Here is a 21,817-nt window from a genome sequence, read left to right as displayed (position 1 = left end):
CCCCCCCCCCCCAGCGCAAGACCTCAGAAACCGCTCAGTGCCCAGCGCGCGCGGGAAAGCCTGCGCGGGGCGTCCGCGTGAGGAGTGAGGCGCGCTCAGGGCGCCTAGCTTCCCGGGTTCACGGCACTCGGGCCTATCACCTCTTTCCCGCCTTATCCGAGCCCCCCCACACCCCTCCCCACCATCCCCTCCCCACCGCCTTCCACCCTCCGCGCGCGGGCGCCCTGCGCAGTGACAGCCATGGAGCCGGACGCTGGAAAGCATCTCCAGGCAGCCCGCCACCCCCTCCCTCCTCCTCGGCCACCTCTGTCACCTGACTCAGCCCCGGCCGGGAACCGCCACGCTCCCCGAGTTCTGGTCCTGATCGCGTCCCTGCTCCCCTGCCCCTTTCATTTTATTCCTCGTGGTCGAGAGAATCGTCCACGTCTCCCTATCGAATTATTTAAGGAGAGAGAGAGAAAGAGGGGAAAAAAAGAAGCCAGCCCAGCCAAGGCCACCCCTGGGTGCCGCCAATCAGCTGGCTGCGTGGCACAGTTTGAACGAAACTGCCGCTCGGCTCCCTCCGCTGTTAGATTCGGGAGCGGAGAGCAATGCAAAGGAACCACGCGGCGCGCGCGCAGCCCGGGCGACAGCGACGCGAGACGCTGCTGCCGGTGGCTGGCGCGGCTGGGGCTGCGAGGCCCGGGCTCCGGATCAGGTAGGTGGAGCCGGCCATGCCCCGGGAACCTGCGTCCCTTCCCCACCCCCCACCCCCATTTTCCTAACAGCTCCCCCGCAACGCTCAAGTTGCCAGGCTGGGGCGAATCTCGGGTCCGACTGATGTTGGCCGTTTTTATTTTCGGTTTTAAGTTCAAGACAACAGGGAGCATCGGAGCGAGCGCTTCTTCCTCTTTCCTCCGCCCCGCGCGCGCGCGCTCCTCCCCCACAGGCCGCTCTCGGGGCCTCTCCGCTGACCCAGCGGTCCACGGCCCTCCAACACGCCCGTGCGCCCCCACCTTCTCCTGGGAGGCCGATCCCCCCCCCCCCCAGCCCGGTCCCTTCCTTCTCTTCCACATCACTGATCCTTTCTTTCTAGAGACTCCCCCTTCCTTCTCCCTGCTGCGGTCCACTCAGAACAGGAAAAGCAGGGGGAAGGAAAGGAAGGAGTGGCAGAAAGGAGGGGTGAGCCCAGGACACAGAGATAGATGGCAGCCGGGGATGTGGATGGGAGCTGGAAGTCGAACCCCAGGGCTCCATGCTTTCAGGCCGCAGGGCCGCCTGACCCGGTGTCCAGCCCTCTTTGGCCCTCAGCCCATCTCGATGTGTCCAGGGCCTCGCTCTCACTGGCCCCGGCCCCTCCCCCCCGATACCCCCCTTCCCTTCGCGTGTGCAAGAGGTTGTAGGACTAGGCCCAGATTTTCAGAGCCTGGAGACGTGGCCCACCATGCAGTGGTCTCCAGTTCAGGTGCTCCGGCCTAGTGGCCTGGCTGCTGAAACTGGAACCATCTGCACAACGAGAGCTGGCAGGGACCTTGTGGATCAGATCCTCTCCACTTCATCCAGGAGGAAAGTAAAGACTGCCAAGTCACCCACCTAAGGACATGTTGTATCGCAGTTTGCCAGGCAAAGCAGCAAGGCAGTGGGCATCTTTACCTTTCCCATCCCCCACCCTGTCACGTGATGTTGATCAGCCCCTCTGCCCAAACCCAAAACCGAAAACTGGGTCGAGTGAAAGGAGTGAGATTTAACAGACACCCTTACACTGCTCCTCTAAACATGGGCCTCGGTTGCATTCAGAATTTACTGAGCAGGATGCTACCTTCTAAGGGAGTACTTGCTACCTTTCTATCTTGATTTTTTTTTAATCCTTTTTCACTTTCAAAAGGCTGATTCCTCCTTCAGGTCTCCTCTAAAGGATCTCTGCTAAGAGATCTTTGGGTATCATGCCACAGCATTTCCCCCCGTGTAGTACTTGGCGGGTAGAAGTCACTTTATTTAGAGATTTGTTTGCTGGCTTGTGGTCTCTGTTTCTTACAGGGGAATGTAAGCTCAGGAGAACCAGATCTTGGCTGTCTTCCTCTGCATCTAGATCACCCCCTCTCCAAATAGCCTCACAGGAGAGAGAGGGACTCCACAACCTATTATTATAATTGGGCATTTGGCTTTATGAGAGACAAAGGAAAGGTTGTGCAAAGAATTGATTCTGGTAGAAAAACTGCGGCTGGACACGAGTATAAAATTCAATAATTCTAGAAAAATGGAGATCTGAGGAGTTTTCTGGGCCCAGATTAGTCTATTAGCTGTGGCTATAAACCATGGTGAGGGGAAGCAGGGTTCTATTCTTCTTTTAAAGTACTATTTTTAGTAGTCAGAATTATCTGGGGAAAATACTCATATACATGCATATACAAATACACACATATATACTTTGTGTGTATGTAGTTATGTACATGACACGTGCATATATAGACATCATACATATGTATCATATTGCATCATAGATATTCATCATATATGTATATATACATATAGAGAGAGAGAGTGAGAGAGAAAGGAAGCAAGGGAGTGAGGGAGAGAGGGAAAGACTGAGACTTTGAAAGGCTGAGTCTGACTTATTTTGGCTCAGGAGGTATTGTGCACTGACAAGTGTTGGATTTGAAGAGTAGGCAGGCTGCCAGACTAGAGATCTAGGGGAAAGTCTGGTCAGTATGGTTGGCAGAATTGTTTAACTGCTTCCTTGAAGGACCTTAGTCTTTTCTGTTAAACCCTTCAGATGATTGAGGCCAACTCCTTCTGTTAATTTATTATTATTATTATTTTGAAACAGGGTTTTGAAAAACAAGGCCAGGCTGGCCTGGAGCTCACAATGTAGCCCAGGTTGGCCTTGAACTTGAGGTCTTCCTGACTAATCCTCTGAAGTGTTTTTTTTTTTTTTTAATTAAATTACAGTTACTAATGTACCGGTGTTTGTCACCACACCCAGTTTCCCACTCAGGTATAACTAGCAACCTACTTTATTCATAGCCTCCTGGATTTAATGTTAATGACATCTAAAAGATGCCCTCACAGACACATTTAGACATGTTTTCTAAACGTGAGTACCACAGTCTTGACAAGTTAATACACGAAATTAACCATCCCCTTACTCTATCATGCTTGACAGATGGAACTTGTTTCCCAGCCAAATTTAAGTTCAGGGGTCTGTCTGTATTTAGTGGGCCTGTGTAGAATAAATTGTAACCACTTTTTTTTTCTATAGGAATTTATTCTGCAGATAAAGACAGTTGTCTCCTTTCCTTCAGGTGAATGCCATTTGAGCAAGAGGAGGATCGTAGAGTAGGACCTTTGCTCAAAGAATGTAATTTAAAAAATTGTACCTTTAAATTTAATTGTACCTTTAATTGTAATTAAATTGTACCTTTAAATTTCATCTTGGTATTCCCTGTTGTGTAACACATGTTTTCTATCATTGTGGTATATAGAAAAAATTTTTTACTGTAAGCAAAATGGAATTAGGAAGGCATACAATTCCAAAGACTTTTGGAATTCGAATGACTTTGGGCTATGGACTCTTTAAAAAATTGGAATGAAAAATTGGGCAGTAATATATGGGTATTTTCACTTGAATTACTCACTGTATTCTCACAGTATCCCTTTAAATTTGGATTTTGCAGGAGAGAAGCCTAGAGAGGCCCAAATTATGGACACCACATCGCCAGCAAATGCAAGGGCTGGCTGCATCAGAAAGGTCTGTGGACTACAAGGTTCGTGCTTTTTGTTTTCCCAAAGACCACAGACAATATCGAGTAGTTTTTCTGTGGGTCACTTAGCAGACAGAATCATTGAATACTGGATCTTTCCTTTGCTCCCTTCCTTTGGAGTGGTAAGCTGACAGTTTATTTTCTATCTTTTAATAAAGGGAAACAATGTTCTGTTTAGTATCAGCAAATTTATCCCTTAGGCAGGGATAGGAAGGAAGATCTTATTGAGCATCCCTTGTCTTGTCACCTGCCACACACCTAGGATACAAATTTATACCTTAGATAATTATCAAAATTCCAGGAGACACATTCTTACCATTGCACATGCTCTCAAACTCAAAACTCCAAAGACATAAAACAAAAGATACTATAAGCAAGGGTAATTCTTTGGGAGGTGAACACAGTTACTATCAGAATTTTCTATGTGTATATGTTCCTTTTGACTCAGATGTCCCGCTCTTATAATGCATGTATGTATGTAAAGATACAAATTATGCATGTAAAATATATACACTAACGTATACAATCTACATGTGTACACATGCATTCTGTCTATGTAGTATTCATATAAGTATCGATAGAAGTATTTTTTTTGTCATGTGGCCTGAACTCTGGGCCTGGGTGCTGTCCCTCAACTCTTCAGCTCAAGGCTAGTGCTCTACCATTTGAGCCACAGTGCCACTTCCTACTTTTTCTGCTTATGTGTTGCTGAGGAATAGAACCCAGGGCCTCATGCATGCGATACAAGCACTCTATCACTGAGCCACCTTCCCAGCCCCTAGAAGTGTTTTTTATATGTGTATATATACATATACACAGATACCCTTTGAATTGGCAATTTTGCTACAATATAAGTATAGAAAACATACTATATAAGTGCATATAAGCATGTATGTATGTAAAATATGGAAAGTTATATATGCATATATTCCTCATGTACAATTATTGAAAGATTGTAAACACATATGCATAACATGCTGCAAGATTTCACTCCTATTGCCACAGGAAGTTCATTTAAGTATGAAGAAAAGGTTCTTCACAACAGTGAAGAACCATAGCAAAAAATGGGAGGAAAAGGAAACAGAAAGAGCAAAGGTAGTATTTTGTAAATTTTTTGAAAATTAGAACTCACCCATAAAATAAAACCTGCAGGCATAAGAAATGAAGTGCATCCATATTGGAATTGCCAAATTTCTATTTTCAATGAAAGAAATCAAGTGACAGAATAGTGTCATCTCACATTTACTTTCTAGGTATGTGTTGGAGGAGAAAGATGTTTACCATTATACACGTGAATATTTCAGGCATAATTAAATTTTCTGTGGTATCGAGGATTAAAGTCAGAAGCACATCTCCAGTTCTTTTTCCATATAGGGCCTCATTGCTTCTGCCCAGGCCAGCCCCAGACTGTGCTTCCCTTTCTACCATCTCCCAAGCATTCCCGACCATGCCTAGCTTGCTTTTGAGGCTATAGTTTTGCTTGTGTCCAGGCTGTCCTCAAATTATGATTTGTATCTCAGGAGTAGCTGGGATTATAGACATTCACTACTACCCACACAGCACAAATTTTGAATTAGTGATTTCCCTGGGATAGTGAGAATGGGGGTGGGAAGGTTTTATGTTTTTCCTTAATACTTATTACTTTCTGGCCTGTTTGTAAGTTTACTCTGAGGAAAAAAGAACTCTACCTTTAATCCACAGAAACCTGGGTTGGGGGCGGGTGGTAGTAGTGGCTAGCTCACACCTAGGGATTCTGATTCTGGAGCTGAAAAGCAAACATGAATTTTACATCTCCATAGGCGATTCTGACTTGAAAAGAAGGTTGAGACTCAATCCTTTCATGGGGACATGATTTTAAACTTGCTAACTGCAAGTGATGATGCGGGGCACCATTATTGAACAGATACAATAAATGCCTAGAAGTAAATGTTGAACGGAATGACAATTTTTCACTAGGAAAAAAATGACATTAAATTTTTGTTTATGGTATGTTTTAAACGGACCAGAAGCCATTATATAATTCTGGAAAAGCCTTATTTAAATATTAGAAATTAGATAGGTGTCGAGGATGATCAAACATCTTTCCAGCAAGGCTGCATTTATATCTTTAAGTGGCATGTTGGCAGGGACACAGCTGATGGGGAACGAATTTCTGAGCATGAAGGAAAATGATAGAATTTAGGGCCTTATAATTCATAGAAGAAACTCCATGTGTTGGCAATAATGTGATTATCTAAATGAGTTTGTGCACAGAGTCAGTTGCTGACCATTTTTGTTTATGTTATCTCTTATAAATATATTATAAAATACGTAGTAACATACATATAATATATAACACCCCTTACAGCTAGTAATTCAGTAAAGAAACTCCAAACTGAGATAACACAGAAACCTGAAGAACAGGCCTAATTGCACATATTTGTCTTGAGACACACTGAAAGCAACAACAGACACCCATACTCTGATATCTGTAGTTCAGTACTTTATATCTGGTGCAGAATGAAGTAAAGTTTTTAGGAAGATCAAATTTAGGAAAGGCAAGGGAATTGATTGTGAGATTTGTGAACAGATTATGGTAGAGGAATGTGTTTAAAATGGAATGAAGACCCAGAGGTTATATAAGACAGAGTTTAGAGGAAGCAGCCCCAACTACATGATGATGATGATGATATTGCATTAGCATTAATGGGAACTATGATAGTAGATTTAGTGTTTCAGGAGGCAAAATATGAAAAGGAAATGAGATATAGTTTAGTTTCTGTAACTGGCGCTAAGGATTTTGACTTGAATTCTGTTAGAATCAGCCAGAGCTGATTCTATTAACTCTCAAAGTCTAATTCTGAGCCCTTCTGACCAAGCAGGGAATTAACAGGAGTTTAGGATCCTCTTTAAATTTCTGCTATAATGTGGATATCTAGGAATCAGCTATCTTGATGTCTTGTTCTTAGTTCTTTTCCTAGCAAAGCATTTGCTTTATGCTCCGTTCAGACCTCAGATTACTATATTAGAATTAGTGTTCATTTTTTGACCTATATGTTGATGTACCATTGCTATGTTTAATATATTATCCATGCCAGTTGCATATTGTTCCATCAGCAGCATTTGTATCAAAGCAAATTTTCTAACATTATGTAATTAAAAAGGCTGATATATGGAAGTTACTGCATTTCTGTGAAACAAAGTATTTTTTTTCCTTATGCATATTAAAATCTTCTGAGAAAGAGACTCATGAGGCAAAAATGAAGTTGTCTCATTTGGATAGCTTAAATTGAGAAAATTTGTATAGAAAGTCAGAATATTAGTGGAGAATGAACATGTTTCCATTCTGATGAGAATGTCGCACCAGCCTGTAGACTAGATACAATGTGTTCTGGTTGATTAATTTGTGGAACTGGCTAACAAAACACCACTTTGATGTTCCTTCTATTCAGTTTGCTCTTTCCTTTTTATCATTCTCTGCCATCCAAAAAGGGCTGATAGGCACATAACAATGTGAAACAGACCCCTTTCTTAACCAGCTGGTTACTACATCACCTAGTCAAGATTTAAGGACCTAAAGCCTCAAGGAATTCAATGGGGATGAGCCAGAAAGCAACCCCATAGGAAGTGTGTAAAATCCCCAACTGATGTTCAATTTCTCTGGTTGTAGTGATGTTTAATTTTGGTGGTATTAGGGGGTTTGAATTAGGTGGCCCTGGCTTCTGAGGCTAGTAATTTACCACTGGAGCCCTGCACTCCTACTAATCTTTCTCTGCTTTAGTAACTTTTCAGATAGGGACCCCTGTTTTTATCTGGGCCAGCCTCAGATCATGATCCTTCTAGCTATGCTTCCTCCCCACTTTGGATTGCAAGTTTGTATCATCATGCCTGGCTTGTTGGTTAAGATTTGGGGGAGGACAGTCTCACTAACTTGAGAGTCTCAAGGCTGACCTTGAACCATGATCCTTCCAGTGGTCACCTTTTGAGTAGCTGGGATTACAGATGGGAACCACGGTTCTAGCCATCTAGTAATTTTTCAAAACATATTTTAGTTTTTTTGCCTTTCCTCTTTTCCCTCTAATATTCTTAAACTTTTCTCTTGGTGCAAACTCCTACATTTGTCCAGTTAGGTTTTATTCCTTTAGGTTAGAAATACCTACTTCTCCAGTACTTTATAAAATTGAACTTACTTGCTTAGCTCACTTAAGAAACTAGTTCTAGTTGCCTCACTGACAAAAGGAAAGGCAAATAGCAATAGGGAGAATCAGAGCAAAGATGAAATGAGAAAAACCTTAAAAGTTAAACTAAATCTTTATTTTCTGTCCTTGTTCCCTCAAACTTGTTTGTAACTTTCCCATGAACTTGGATAGTACTCATAAAGAATTCCACCTCACAGCTCCAGAATTTCAAATAATGTTTCTCCTCTCATCTTTTATTAACTCTTCTGTATATCTTTGCTTAGATCATACTATAGAAAATTCTCTCTCTCTCTCTCTCTCTCTCTCTCTCTCTCTCTCTCTCTCTCTCTCTGTCTCTGTCTCTCTCTCTCTCACACACATACACACACACACCCCACAGCCATGTGTACAACAATTACAGAAAGACTAGAATTTTTACTGGTAATAGGCTACAGAAAAAAAATCCAGTCCAATTCTCATTTTTAAACATGAGGGAAATTGAGGCTAATTAAAGTTACTTCACTCAGTGGTCATAGATCGAAGTAGTTAAGAAGCCTGTGTAGGAATCAGGTCTTCTACCTCTCAAGCAGTTCCTAATTTCCTTTTCCTCCATTTTCTTTTTATCAAAGAGTTACAAAAAGAATGGGAGAAGACATTGAAAAATATTGAAATATTGAAGACAATGCCAAGTAATTTCTAAAATTAAAAATATCTTGCTATTTACTTATTTGTTTGTTTATTTATTTACTTATTGTTGGTTCTGGTGCTTGAACTCTGGGCTTTTGTGCTCAAGGCCAGCACTCTACTACTTGGGCCACAACTCTACTTCTGGCTTTTTGTGGTTAACTTGAGATGAGTCTTACAGACTTTCCTGCCCAGGCTTGCTTTTTGCTATCTTTGAACTGTGATCCTCAGATCTCAGTTTCCTGAGTAGCTAGAATTACAGAGGTAAACCACCAGCACCTGGCTTTATTTTGCTTTTAAAATATATAACTACATGTATGTATGTATGTGTGTATGTATGTGTGTATCTGTCTGTCTATCATCCATCCATCTAATCATTCATACTGCCATAGCTTAATCATTAGAAGCAGGAGGAACATGAGTTTAATGCTACTAGCCCAAGCAAAATTAGTGAGACCCTATCACAGACACAAAATACTAACAAACAAGTTGAGGGCATGGCTCAAGTAGTACAATGCTTGCCTAGCATGTGTGAGGTCATGGGTTCAATCTACAGTATCAATAGGAAAAAAAAAAAGAAAATGAGTGCATATTTTGCTTTTTGAAATAACTGAGTGGTAACTGTAAAAACAGTTAAAAATTCATACACACACACGTGTGTATGAGTGTGTGTGTGTGTACAAAATGTTTTATTTTGCCACAACTAGGACTTAAACTCAAGGACCTAGGTGCTATCCCTGAGCTTTTTTTTGAGGGAGGGGGTAGTGTTCACTGTATATGTATTTTTCTTTTTGCCAGTTCTAGGGCTTGACCTCAAGGCCTAGGTGCTGTCCCTGAGCTTCTTTTGCTCAAGGATAGAACTTCTAGCTTTGTCTGTTTATGTGGTACTGAGGAATTGAACCCAGGGATTCATGCTAGGCAAGTACTCTACCACTAAGACACATTCCTAGCTTGTATTTTCTTTTTGTCTTTTTGTCTTTTTTGGACATTGCACTTGCTAGGCAAGTGCTTTGCCACTGAGATACATCCCAGACCCCTGAGATTTTTTTTTTGCTCAAGGCTACTATAATTCTACTTGTAACTTTTTTGGTGGTTATTTGGAAATAAGAGTCTCAAGGACTTTCCTCATCAAGCTGGCTTTGAACCTCACTCAGTCTCCTGAGTAGCTAAGATTATACGTCTGAGCCACAAGTATCCAGCTCATAATTTGTTTTTAATGTTTCAAAAATCTGCATAGAATTTCAATGTCAGTGAAATTATTTGTATGTTTTTAATTGAAGATCTGTTGTCTACTTTCAAAATACATAGATTGGACACTGTGTGTACTTGCTATATATGAAACTAAAATACCTACTAAACGTTAAGTAACACTGTCTCACCAGTGTTTGGGGTTTTATGAGTCTTGATCTTTCCTTTTGAATCGATTTAATTTCTTAGTTCTGAAATTACTAATTTTAACCAGAAGTGCTCAAGAAATTTAGAACACAAATTTTTTTCCTTCATAGTAGTCACACTTGTTTTCTGAATCCATTCACTTAATTGAAGAAACATAAAAATGAAGACAAGTGAATCATATTTATTCTAAATTCAATGTAATCTAAAGGTAAGTTGGAATGTAGTTCTGGCAGGTAGGAGGATTTGTAAACACTAATAATGTTTAAGACTTAGATACAGAAATTAACAGGTAGGGAGTCAGAGGCAATGCTTATCACTATACTAACATATCCTTCCATTGCACATATCCTTCAAAGTGAAGTCCTTAGCAAATTTAGTATCATATATCTCTTTGTGCTGCTAGCAAATCAAAGAAACCCTTGGGGCAGGTGGGTTTCAATTGAATTAGTTTTGACATGGCATACGTTACAGTACCACAAATGGTAGTTACTTTCTAGCACTGTTTCAGCTTCGTTTTTATAAAAAAGTGAATAAAACAAAAACAGTGCAACATAGTACTGTGGAATCCACAATCACCTTTTCTTGCTTTATATTCTCCATATAGCAAGTTGTCACTAGGAAAGATCCCACAAATACATATTTTAAACTGGCAACAAAGGAAGATGTTTTATTTAAAGATCATTGTTTATGATTCAGTGTACTATAACTATCAAATTCAAATACTATGAAACTTAAGCAACAAGGGAGAAAATAAGGGATTTCATAAATTAGGTGGATAATAATTTATTTTCTGTAGGATTAGGGTTTGAACTCAGGACTCTGCTATGTAAGCTGTCTTCCACTTGAGCCATACCCCATTCCTAAGAGGGAGATTTAAATTATCAATTGATTTATGAGTAGTTGAGTAGTTAGTAATTATACAAAAACATAAACTTAAAAATGTTATCCCTGTAGCTTATAATGATTGGCCGCTGAAGTAGTAACTAGTATATTTTCTGTTCTTATAGCTTACTTTGAAAATAAAGTCTATTATCTTTTTTTTCCTGGTGTTTCTTTTGAGTGCTATTCTGTAAAAGCCATTTAAAACAGTCTGTTTATATTTACTGGATCTTAAGGAAAAAGTCACCCTAGGAACTTAAAAGGGAGGTGACTATATTTCTGCTTTTGAAAAGTGTTAGTTGTTTTCATATTTATCATTCGTGATTTTGGATGTCACAGAGGGAATAAAACAATGAGGTCTGTAGTGTGAACTTTAAAATTTTCTTTCTTAGCTATTTTGAAATAATTTTAAAAAATAATTTCAACCATCCCCAGAGCTCTTCCTCCTTATGCTTTGTAAACTACTATTTTATTCTCTGCCTCTATCATCTTGATTGTTTTAAATTCCACATATAAGGCAGATGTGCCATTTGTCTTTTTTGACATTTCATTTAGTGTAATGTTATTTGAGGTGATGGATATGTTAACTAGATTGATTTAATAATACTACATTGTATTTATGTGTAACATTATTTTTACTTGACAAATGTATATTATAAATTCTTAATTTATAAATTCTCATGTTCGAAGCCCCACATCATCTCACAAGCTTATAGGGGTATTTCTGTGAATTAAAACCTTTCTTAAGGCACTAATGCATGTCTGGGTTGGTCTTAGCAATTTACCTATGACTGGTGGGCTGTTCTTAGTTCATCTGTAGTTGTCTTATAGTTAAATTAGTGCCTCAGCAGTTACTGGTGATGGTACAGTATTTTTGTTTCTATGATGTCTTCAATACCTTGAACATCTTATGCACTGAAGAGACTTATGCAAGAGATTCAGGACTGTAGCTTCCTAAAGTATACATTCCATTGTCTGAATTATGCCAGTTTATCTTCTAAGGTTCTGTGAAGGTAATATACCCATGAAACTAACCTAAAAATGCAATTGAGAAGAATCATGTGAGACTCTTATTTTTTCATAACATCCTACACTCGATCACCTCAAAATTATTTAATCAAAGTAAAATTTTATAGCACTGTTTCAGAAATAAACTTTTAGGTTGCTACAGTGACATTGTTTATTTTTACAAACACTTTTGATGTAATAAAGACTATATCTAGAAGCAGCTGGGACACATTGCTTTTTGGGTAGAAAGCAAATAATTATTCTTCCTTTAAACTTGATTTTCTGTAAGTAGACATTATGTTTACCATTTGTATTTCACTTTTTGTAAACCTTGAAACATAGTAATACTGTAAAATGTTTCTGTTTACAGCTATCTTTATATCCTTTGAGTCTACTGTGTCCAGACTCTGTGTGGTGGTGTGCACCGCGGTTGTGAAAATGAATAAGATGACTGCTTGCTTGCTGTTGGTGAGTTACAACATGGAGAAGGAAAATTAGCTACACTTATAGGGCTTAATTCAGAACATAAAGGAGGGGTCTCAGTTCAGCTTCAGGATGAACGAAGGCATATTCAGAGTGGATTCATGTGGATTATGAGTATGCATAAGGCTTTGAGTTTGATCTATCTGAAAGTCCCTCATGAATGATGCCTTTTGCCTCGGTATGAAGGAGTAAGAAATCCTCCCTAGATGGGGCCTCGGATACATGGACTGGCTAGCGTCCAGTTCCACAAGCCAAATAAAGTCCCATTGCCTATATTTAAAAGCAAACTTCCACAAGCTTCCGAGTCAGAAAAACTTACTTTACATATCATGAAATAAATATCCCATAGCATGTTATTCCATATTTCTCTGCCTTATTTTCCTATCTAGAAAGCCATTTCTATCTCTTGGGTTTAGTTGTTAAGTGAACAAATACATTTGAAAGCCTGGATGGTATAACTGTATGTCAATAAACACTTCTCTTCCCTAATAAGATGTGGTCTGGTTCCCAGTATTGATCTTCCCTAGTGATGTATTATTTGGGAGAAAAAAGAACTGATAGAGAAGTAAAGACTTGTGCATTTAGCATAATACAATCCCTCTCTGCAAGTCTTTATTCTCAAATATTTTTCTCTTCTTTCTGTTAAGTGTACATTTGGTATACTAGACACTTAGAAGAATGCTGTTAAAATCTTAAGTTTAACTTTCTGTGGTATATGTAAGTAGGTTTTAGAAATTGTTGGAATCTCTTATATACACTTACTACAAAAAGCAAAAGGTGTAAATATTTTTGAACCTTTAATATTTTAGAAATCACCGGTTAAGTTCATGAAAATACATTTTAAAGCCAAACCAAATCCTAGATCCGAATCTATACTGCTTAATCTTTATTAAATCAGTGAAATATCAGTTGTTCCAATTCTATAAGGAATTAAACAACACTGAAATTAAGTTCCAAAGCAGTATACTAGTAATTTGTTCAGCTAGAATCCCACAAGCAATCATGTTTTTAACAGGTTTATACTCATTCTGCCTTTTCAGCACCGTTTGAGAAATAATCCCAAAATAATTTACTGGGCAAGTCCATCTATCTTCTAAACACTAGGAATATTCCCCTGAAATACTCTATAAAGCAAACAGTGAGAAAAAAATGAACAAGGAAAATAAATAGGTTTAGTATGAAGCTAATCTAGGTGTTGGGTGAAAAGAAAAATGGCATTGGCTTGCCATATGCCGTAGTTCTGTTAAAAATCTGTAGTTCATCTGTACACAGTGGTGCAAGACTGGAAGGCTGGGGCAGGAAGATTGAGGGATTGAGGGCGCTAGACTAGACTATGTAGAGAGGCTCTGTTTCCCTTTGTTTAAAGCAACAACAACAAAATCTTTCTGTTTGACCTCTTTACCAAGGACCATGAGTTAGTCTCCCCCTTAAATACACTGTCAGAAAAGAACAATGCAAAAGTTCAAACCATCACTAAAATCTTCTTAAACGACAATTCATAGGGGGATTTGTGTTCTATCTTACATAGCACATCCTTAGAATGCCTGCTCCCAGTGTGTTCTCACGGTGACACTGCACTGACTTTGGCTGCGTCCTAGATGCCAATTCAATCAAGACTTAACTGAAAGCCAGCCAGCACCTTTGGAGAGCTGCTGTTTCACTGGGATACATCTTAGGACACAGGGGCAGATTTGCTGTGGCCCCCATGTCTTCTTCTCCCTGTCTGCTACCTGAGGGAGCTGAGCGGGGGTCCTCAGGGCTTCTTCTGGAGAGTGTTATTTTGCAAATGAATTGTCCTGCACTGCCCAGATGGCAGACCTTACCGGGTGCCCACCTCATTGCCACTCCCCCAAATCTAGTCTTCCGGGTCTCCTCTAGCCGCCAGGGATTACGACCTGCAACTGGGGTTCAAGGGGAAGCTCCTCCAGGTCAGTAGGGGCAAAAGTACCCACTGCCTGCGCCCTAGTTGCGATCACCTCCGCCACCAACACCCACCGCAGCGTCAGCTCTGGGAAGGTTCGCGGCCGTCACTGTCACTTGTGCGTTCCATCCATCACCAAGTCCAGAGACGAGCAGGACACCTGGAGCACCACACATCCCTAAAAGTCGGTGATCCAGTTTTGCCCCACCTTTCTGCCTTCGGCTTCTCCCAAAAAACGTGTAGCAACTTATGCCTGTTTGGCTCCTCCGGGGAAGCTGAGTGGCTGGGGAAGGCTGGACAGGCTTTGAGAGGCTCTGCTGTCCGGTCCTGTGTTGCAGACTTCTTTGAACTGGGTTTGAGGGAAGCGGGGTGCTGGGGAGGAAAAAAATGTCCTCGTGGGGCGGCCGGGGGCGGGAGGGGGGACTTGCCATCAATCCCCCGCGGCCGCGCGCAGGTACCGCGCCACCTCCCAGTGGCCCCGCTCCTCAGCCAGGTCCACGGGCAGCCGGCCCCAGGCGTCTCGCACGTCCAGCCGCGCCCCGGCCCGGTGCAGCATCACCAGCGTGTCCAGAAAGCCCTCCCGGGCCGCGTCGTGCACGGGCCGGGTGAGGGTGGCGGGGTCGGCGCAGTTGGCCTCGGCCCCATGGAGCAGCAGCAACTCGGCCACGCGGGTGTTGCCCATCATCATGACCTGTGGGGAGACGGGGGACACAGGTCAGGAGGCGGGCTCCGATCAGAAGATGCAGAGCTATTTTGTAGGAATATGCACCCATTGGTGTGAATAGTCCAAAGAAAGGCTCAAGGAAGCTTGAGTCGGTTCCCTTCCTTGGCTTACATCTCCCGACACGTTGGACTCTTTACTGAACTCATTAAATTCAGTGTTAGTCACCAGATGTGAAAGATAGAGCCATCTGTTATTGTGGAATCTTCTACTCAGTTTAATTGGAAAATGTTAGTCATTTTGTTAAATTATCTATGAGCAGAGTTAAGTGCAAATAGCTTTTTAAAGTCTTAAATTGTTTTTCATTCTTCTCTTATTCCCCTCCCCCACACTTTACTTCAGGTCCATCAATATTTATTAAGTAGTAAACAAAAGATGGAGTAATGCTTTAGGGGAGACAATAAACAATTAAGCTTTTTTAAGGTTTAATTTTGTTTAGTTCTCATCATTAATTCCCTGTGGAAAGGGTTTCCTTTTTATTGTCATATGAATCTGTTCTTAAACAGTGTAATCTAATTTGAACCAAGGCTGGGGATTAAAAATAATAAACCATGATACATTTCCCATCTTATAAATTAGGAAAACAAATGATTTGTTATAAATAAATCTTTCACCATTTTAATATTATAGGCTAAAATTAAAGTGCAGTATATGTAGTGCAACGTAATAATGTCACAATATTAAAAATATACAGTATTTTATAGTCACTAGGATTTCATAATGTGAACTAGTGAAAACTTTGATATTTGGAAAGAGCTTGAATGTTAGCAGTCAAACCCAAACAATATATAACTTAGGGAAAACAGAGGCAAATCCCACAGGCAGCCATTTGTGTCCGTGTACATTGTGCAGGCATTGCTTTCAACACTACTTTGAAAAATCAAATGTCCAGAACAGAGTTATTTGTTCTTGCAGGTTCATGTGCTTTGAAATGTACTATGTAATTGAAAAGCAGTATACATCTAGCATTTATTTTTTATTTTGTTTCATGAATATTAGAAGTATTCATTTCCTCCCTTAAAACATAACTATAAAATATCATTTTGGTAGTGATGTAAAAGCTATTTTACTTATAGAAAAGGGGAAAGTAGTTCTTAGTAGCTCAGAAAATGGTGAATTATAATTGTGAATAAAACTTGTTTTTATAATTAGTATAAGTTGTCGTTAAGAATACAGTATTATTTTGACTGCTTGAAAATATTCCTTATTTGTTATGACATTTGCATACTACTATGAATTAAAAAGAAATGACTATTTTCTTTAAAGATCTAAACTATTAACAAGATCCCTTAATATCAGCTTAGTTCTGAAAAGTGAGAAGTGAATATCAAATGTGACCATAACAGTCAACTTTATAGTGCAAAGTCATTGTTTTAGATATTAGAGGAATTAAATGATCACTAGTAAAATCCTGATTACTAATTAGGATTAGTAGATAAACACTGAATAAATGCATGGTAACAATAATAAGACTATGAAAACTCTACTACTATTCAAAACCGATCTAACAGTCTTTGAATGAAATGCCTTTGTCATCTCCAAACACTGAATTTCATCAACTAAACAGTAACTCTAGAAGCCTATCTATGTTTTATCTCTTCTGCCTGGTTCAAGAGACGCTGCTAACATGAAAAATATAAAAGTACTTCAGTAGTAGTGTGGTCGGGGCATCCTATCTTCATTCCTTTGAATCTAAGTCGCTTCTATGAGGAAAAAACTTACAAGGATCCAAAGCCACACCTTCAAGGTTTGCGTGGACTTTTTTCTCGCCCACCATGATTTCTGTGGAACTCTGGAGTTTAATCCAAGCTGTGTAACTTGTCGTTTGCTCTCGTCGTGATGGAATGTGGGCAGACAGAGCACTTCTCCCCAACCCACCCGTCCTTGCCCCACGTCGGCATCAATTCCCAACTGACATTTTCCTCGTCCCTCTGCCACTGAGCTAGCAGAACAAATAGTGACACGTTTCTCTACCATCGAGGAGAACATTAACGTGTGGGAGGGGAGGCCGAACTTGTAGCTCGGTGGACAGGACTTGGCTAGCCTGCAGGTGACCCTGACTTCGACTACACCTGGCACTGGGGGAAAGAAGAAGAGTGGAGGGAAAGAGGGGAAGGGGGGTGGGGAGAACGAAGGAAGAGAGGAGGGAGAGGAGGAGGAGAAAGGGGACAAAGAGGTAAGGGGGGGGAGGAGGGGAGGGCGAAAGGAGGGGGGAGGAAGGCGGGAGAAAGAGAACGGAGAGAGGAAGGGAGGGGAGGGGAGGGAGAGCGACGGGAGAAGGGAGAGGGAAGAGAGAGGGACAGAAAGCGGAGAGAGGGGCCGAGACGGTGGGACCGAGGGACGGGACCGGGAGAAGCAGGCCCCCGGCTGGAGCAATGGCTTTTTCCTCCCAACCCCATCTTGAAGCTTTGGCTGGGGGAGTCTGCCTCGCGTCGGGCTCCGCACGTCCAGCCTGGACGCGGCCGCTCGGGGCCGGGGCCGCGCCCGGAGCCTCCGGGGCGCCGCGCGCCCCCTGCCGGCGAGGCCGGGCCTCTACCTGGATCGGGCGCCTCCCGTAGCAGTTGACTCGGTTGGGGTCGGCGCCGGCTTCCAGGAGCTGCCGCACCTTCTCCACCTGCCCCCGCGCCGCGGCGCCCGCCAGTCCCGCGTCGCTGCCGCCGCCGCCGCCCCCGAGCACGCCCTTGTCCTCCGCTCGCATCCCGCAGCCTTCGGACGGTCCACCGCTGCCCGTGAGTTCAGCGACTCTGCACCTCCCTTCCCCTGTCCACACCGCCCGGCCGGCGAGAGCCGGGCTCCGCGTCGGTTCCCTCTCTCTGTCCTGCTGCGGCTGGACACAGCCCCGGGCGATGGCCGACCGGGCCGGAGTTATGTCCGGGCTTGTCCTGGCGTCCGGGACCCGGCGGGCGCTCGCGGCTCGCTGCTGGGAACCAGCGCCTCGCGCGCCGCGCCGCGGACCCGCAGAGTGGGAAGCCGGCGGGGAGCGACCGAGTTCCAGCTGGGCGGCCGGGCCGCTCTCCCCGCCCCCTTAGGCCCCGCCCTCTTCCCACCGCCCGCCCAGGCCCAGGCCCCAGGGACTGGAGGGCGGGGGAGAAGGGCGGGCCCGCAGCCGGTGACGTCACGAAACAAGGTGGGGTGGAGCTTGGGCGCGGAGGACTCCGCCCGGGACGATCTAGGACGCAGGCGCCACAGACGCGGTTGTCGTACCGGCCGAGCCGCAGGCTGGCGGTTTGCTGGCGCCGAGGGTTTTCTCCCTCCACCTCCACCTTCCCTCGCTCCTTCCCTCCCTCTCTGTCTCTCTGTCTCTGTCTTTGTCTCTGTCTCTCTCCTCTCCCTCCCTCTGTCCCTCTCTCTCCCTTCTCCACCTCCTCCTCTCTCTTCCTCTCTCTCCTCCTCCTTTCTGCCTCCTCCTCCTCTCTTCCTCTCTCTTCTTCTCTCTCTCTCTCTCTCTCTCTCTCCTCCTCCTCCCCCCTCCTTGTCTCCCTCTTCCTCTCTCCCTCTCCTCCACCTCCCTCCTCCTCCCCCTCCTCCCCCTCCCTGTCTCCCTCTTCCTCTCCTCCCCCTCCCCCTCCCCCTCCCCCTCCCTGTCCCCCTCTTCCTCTCTCCCTCTCCTCTCTTACTTCTACTTAGCCCTAGGACAGCCAGTTTCACAAGTGGCTGAGAGAATGCCTTTGGAAAACAAACAAAACGAAACACAAATCCCTGCTTTCTTAAGTCTAAATGTGGCTCCACTGCACCTGTCATTTAGGGTAAACCCATCCTTTGTCTCTGGGAAGGTGGCCCAGTGGTAGAGTGCTTGCCTACCATGCATGAAGCCCTGGGTTCGGATTCCTCAGTACCACATAAACAGGAAAAAGTCGGAAGTGGCACTGTGGCTCAAGTGGTAGAGTGCTAGCCTTGAGCAAACAAAGCTCAGGGACAGAGTCCAGGCCGTGAGTTCAAGCTTCAGGACTGGCAAAAAAAAACCAATCCCCCCTTCCTCCCAAAAAACCATTCTCAGACAGTACTTCAACTTCCCAAGTTTCACATATTGCAACAACCTTAGCAATGCTCTTTTAGATGTGTCTTCTGTTTGAATTAGTCAACCAGAAAAATAGTTGAAAATCCCGAGAATCTTGTTTTGCATGTGCACTTTATTTTTTAAAAAATGATTCTTATTTTGAATTATGGGTACAATCCTAAAATAAGTGATGACTTGATATATATATATATATATATATATATATATATAATGTATGTACACACATACATGCACACACATTTTAAGAATCTGAGATTCCTGGAGGTGCATCTGTAGTTCCTGCTATTTAGGAGGCTGAGATAAGGAGGATTGATCATTTGAATCCAAGAGTTCAAGGTCAACCAGGGCAATCATCACTCAAGAGCTCTTCTAAAAAAAAAAACAGCGGGGCGCTGGTGGCTCACGCCTGTAATCCTAGCTACTCAGGAGGCTGAGATCTGCGGATCGCGGTTCAAAGCCAGCCCGCGCAGGAGACACTGTGAGACTCCTATCTCCAATAAACCGCCAGAAAACCGGAAGTGGCGCTGTAGCTCAAGTGGTAGAGCGCTCGCCTTGAGCTGAAGAGCTGAGGGACAGCGCCCAGGCCCAGAGTTCAAGCCCCACGACCGACAGAAAAAAAAAAAAAAAAAAAAAAACCAACAAAAAAACCCCAAAAGGCCTAAAATCACAGTCCCATAATATTTATACAGTATATCTTTGCCCTCTTACCTCTTTGAACCCACCTCAGCAAGTATTTGACTTATTTATCATAATAAAAGACTTTACACAGTAATAATAAAACATTAAAAAACATGGGTGTGGTGCTGGGCCTGTTATTAAACAGGCTGAACCTGTCATTAAATCCTCTTCTGAAGATCAAGCACTTCTTTTCCTCCTAGGTGAATTTGAACTAATACATTTATTACTTTAAAGGTTTAAGGTATTACAACTGATAGTATATTAAGTTACAAAGAGAACCACATATTGTATATAAGTTACTTAAAACCTCTGTTGAGAAATTATATGAATGAGCCTCTTCTAACACCAAGCAGTTATTTACAACTTAAGTTCGGAGTGCTGGGGAAGACTGCACTTATTCAGTGAAAAGTTTCAGAACACATTGCTTGTAGCTCAGGCTCCACCTATAGAATCAATAACACTCTGCTTTAAAGACAGTGGGGCATGGAAATAGTGGTTACAGATGAAGACCTACTGACTCATTACAATTTTTCTCTTTCCCATCTTACCCTCATTTCTTAGTTTTCTGTTTAACATCTCTACTTTTTACTCACATTTGAATGTCCACATTCATCTGTGGTAGGCATCACTTGTAAGTGAACATTTCATTCTTAGGCTTGGACAGAGAAACAGAAATCTATTTCTGGGTGAAAAGCATGGATAAGCTGTTTATATTTTCTCTTGAGAACCAGTTTCAGTTTACAGTATATTGGGTATTACAGGTGTGTGTACGCAAAATGGGAGGAGGAAGAAAGATAAACAGTGGGAATTCAGAACCTTTGAAATGAATGCCATGGGTATTTTGCCAGTAACCTGAGGAGCTGAGGCACCAGACTGATATTAATGGATGTGGTGACAAATTGACTCAGTTCAGAATTTTTTTTTAAATCAGAGAAGTCTGCTTATTCTGAATTTAGTGTACAGTCTTTTAAAGTGTTCCTATGATAGAGCTAGTAGTTAAAATTTTGTTCAACAAAACTTGGATGTGTCTTGTATTCTTGGAGTCCACATTTGGATAAGACACGATCCTTGCTTTGTAAGAAAATCTTTGTAGTAGCATTCAGAACTGATAGAATTTTTAAAGCTAATATGATAATTATGCTGAGAGATATATTTACAGGGTATTTTGGAATGAAGACAGAGGGGAAATTAGTTTTGTGTGAAGGTGACATGATTGTTTTAGAGTAGGGGGCTGATAAATGAGAGTATTTAAAAGATATAGCAGATGTCAGTTAATTCCTGTAATCTCAATTTGGCATTGGATTCTTTTTTCTGGGATTTATCAAAAAGGCCACGAAAAGGTAGTCTGTAACAATTTGTGAGCCACTTTTTTGTAAGGTAGACATGCCCATTGTGTGTGTGTGGTGGAGGAGCGGGGAAGATTTGGAATTGATAAGGAAATGAAAATTGTTTTTCTTTGAGGGAAACATAGAAAACAACACATAGTAAACCAGGAAAAGAGACAATGAGGAGAATGAGACATTTCCATGAGGCAGAATAGTTGAGTTTTGCTGAGCCAGCTGGTTGAGATGAATTTGGGGTAGGGGCATGGGCTCTTGCTAGCACCATGGACAGCGCCAGCATGCCCAGCTTCACTGGGTGGTCCTAACCTGCTACCCAAATGAATTCCTGAAGCATCACCCCTAATTTTCTAATGCATTTTATCCTCTAAAATCAAAGGGGCAGCACATGGAAGATCAGTGGACTTTTCTCCCCCTCTCAAGATCAAACTGCTTATCATGGTTTTGAAATATCATTGGGTTATCTAATATTCTCTCTATAAAGAAGAGTTAACATTCTCTGTATTTATAAGAAGAAAGCGGGAGGGTGGGGAGGAGCGGGGAGACTCTCCACACTTATTGTGACTCTGTTCCAAGTAGATTACAAGTCTTGTTTCATTTAATCCTCATAAAACTCCTATATAGCTTGCATTAGTATCTCGATTTTACATAAGATAAAGGATTAGGGAATTGTTGGAGATGAAGTTTAACCTGTATGGCTTCAGAGCCACTGTCCTTTACATTAAATAATATGTCCTCACAACCATGATAGGTTAAACTGGAAAAGAAGCAACAGAGCTACTTATAATTATTT

General features: G+C 42.3%; 2 protein-coding genes across 2 annotated transcripts in view; one reads left to right on the top strand and one right to left on the bottom strand.

The window, feature by feature from the left end:
- Nucleotides 1-240: 240 nt before the first annotated feature.
- The window catches only part of LOC122118954, a 124,713-nt gene continuing 103,136 nt past the window's right edge, over nt 241-21,817 (top strand). Inside the window, exons 1-3 of the mRNA XM_042692927.1 lie at nt 241-697; nt 3,654-3,743; nt 12,234-12,331. Coding sequence (XP_042548861.1) covers nt 241-697; nt 3,654-3,743; nt 12,234-12,331 — 645 coding nt within the window. The remainder of the gene's footprint in view (nt 698-3,653; nt 3,744-12,233; nt 12,332-21,817) is intronic.
- Nucleotides 13,120-17,945, bottom strand: Cdkn2b (cyclin dependent kinase inhibitor 2B). The gene is made up of 2 exons (XM_042692952.1): nt 17,525-17,945; nt 13,120-14,958 (listed from the first exon to the last, which is right to left on the bottom strand). Exons 1-2 carry the CDS (start codon nt 17,684-17,686, stop codon nt 14,698-14,700), a joined length of 423 nt encoding a protein of 140 aa, XP_042548886.1. The 5' UTR covers nt 17,687-17,945; the 3' UTR covers nt 13,120-14,697.

This window comes from Dipodomys spectabilis, unplaced genomic scaffold, assembly GCF_019054845.1.
Source record: "Dipodomys spectabilis isolate Male_0828 unplaced genomic scaffold, ASM1905484v1 ptg000158l, whole genome shotgun sequence".
Classification (NCBI taxonomy): Eukaryota; Metazoa; Chordata; class Mammalia; order Rodentia; family Heteromyidae; genus Dipodomys; species Dipodomys spectabilis.
Note: the sequence above shows the minus strand (reverse complement) of the source record. Positions and strands in the feature narration are given on the sequence as shown.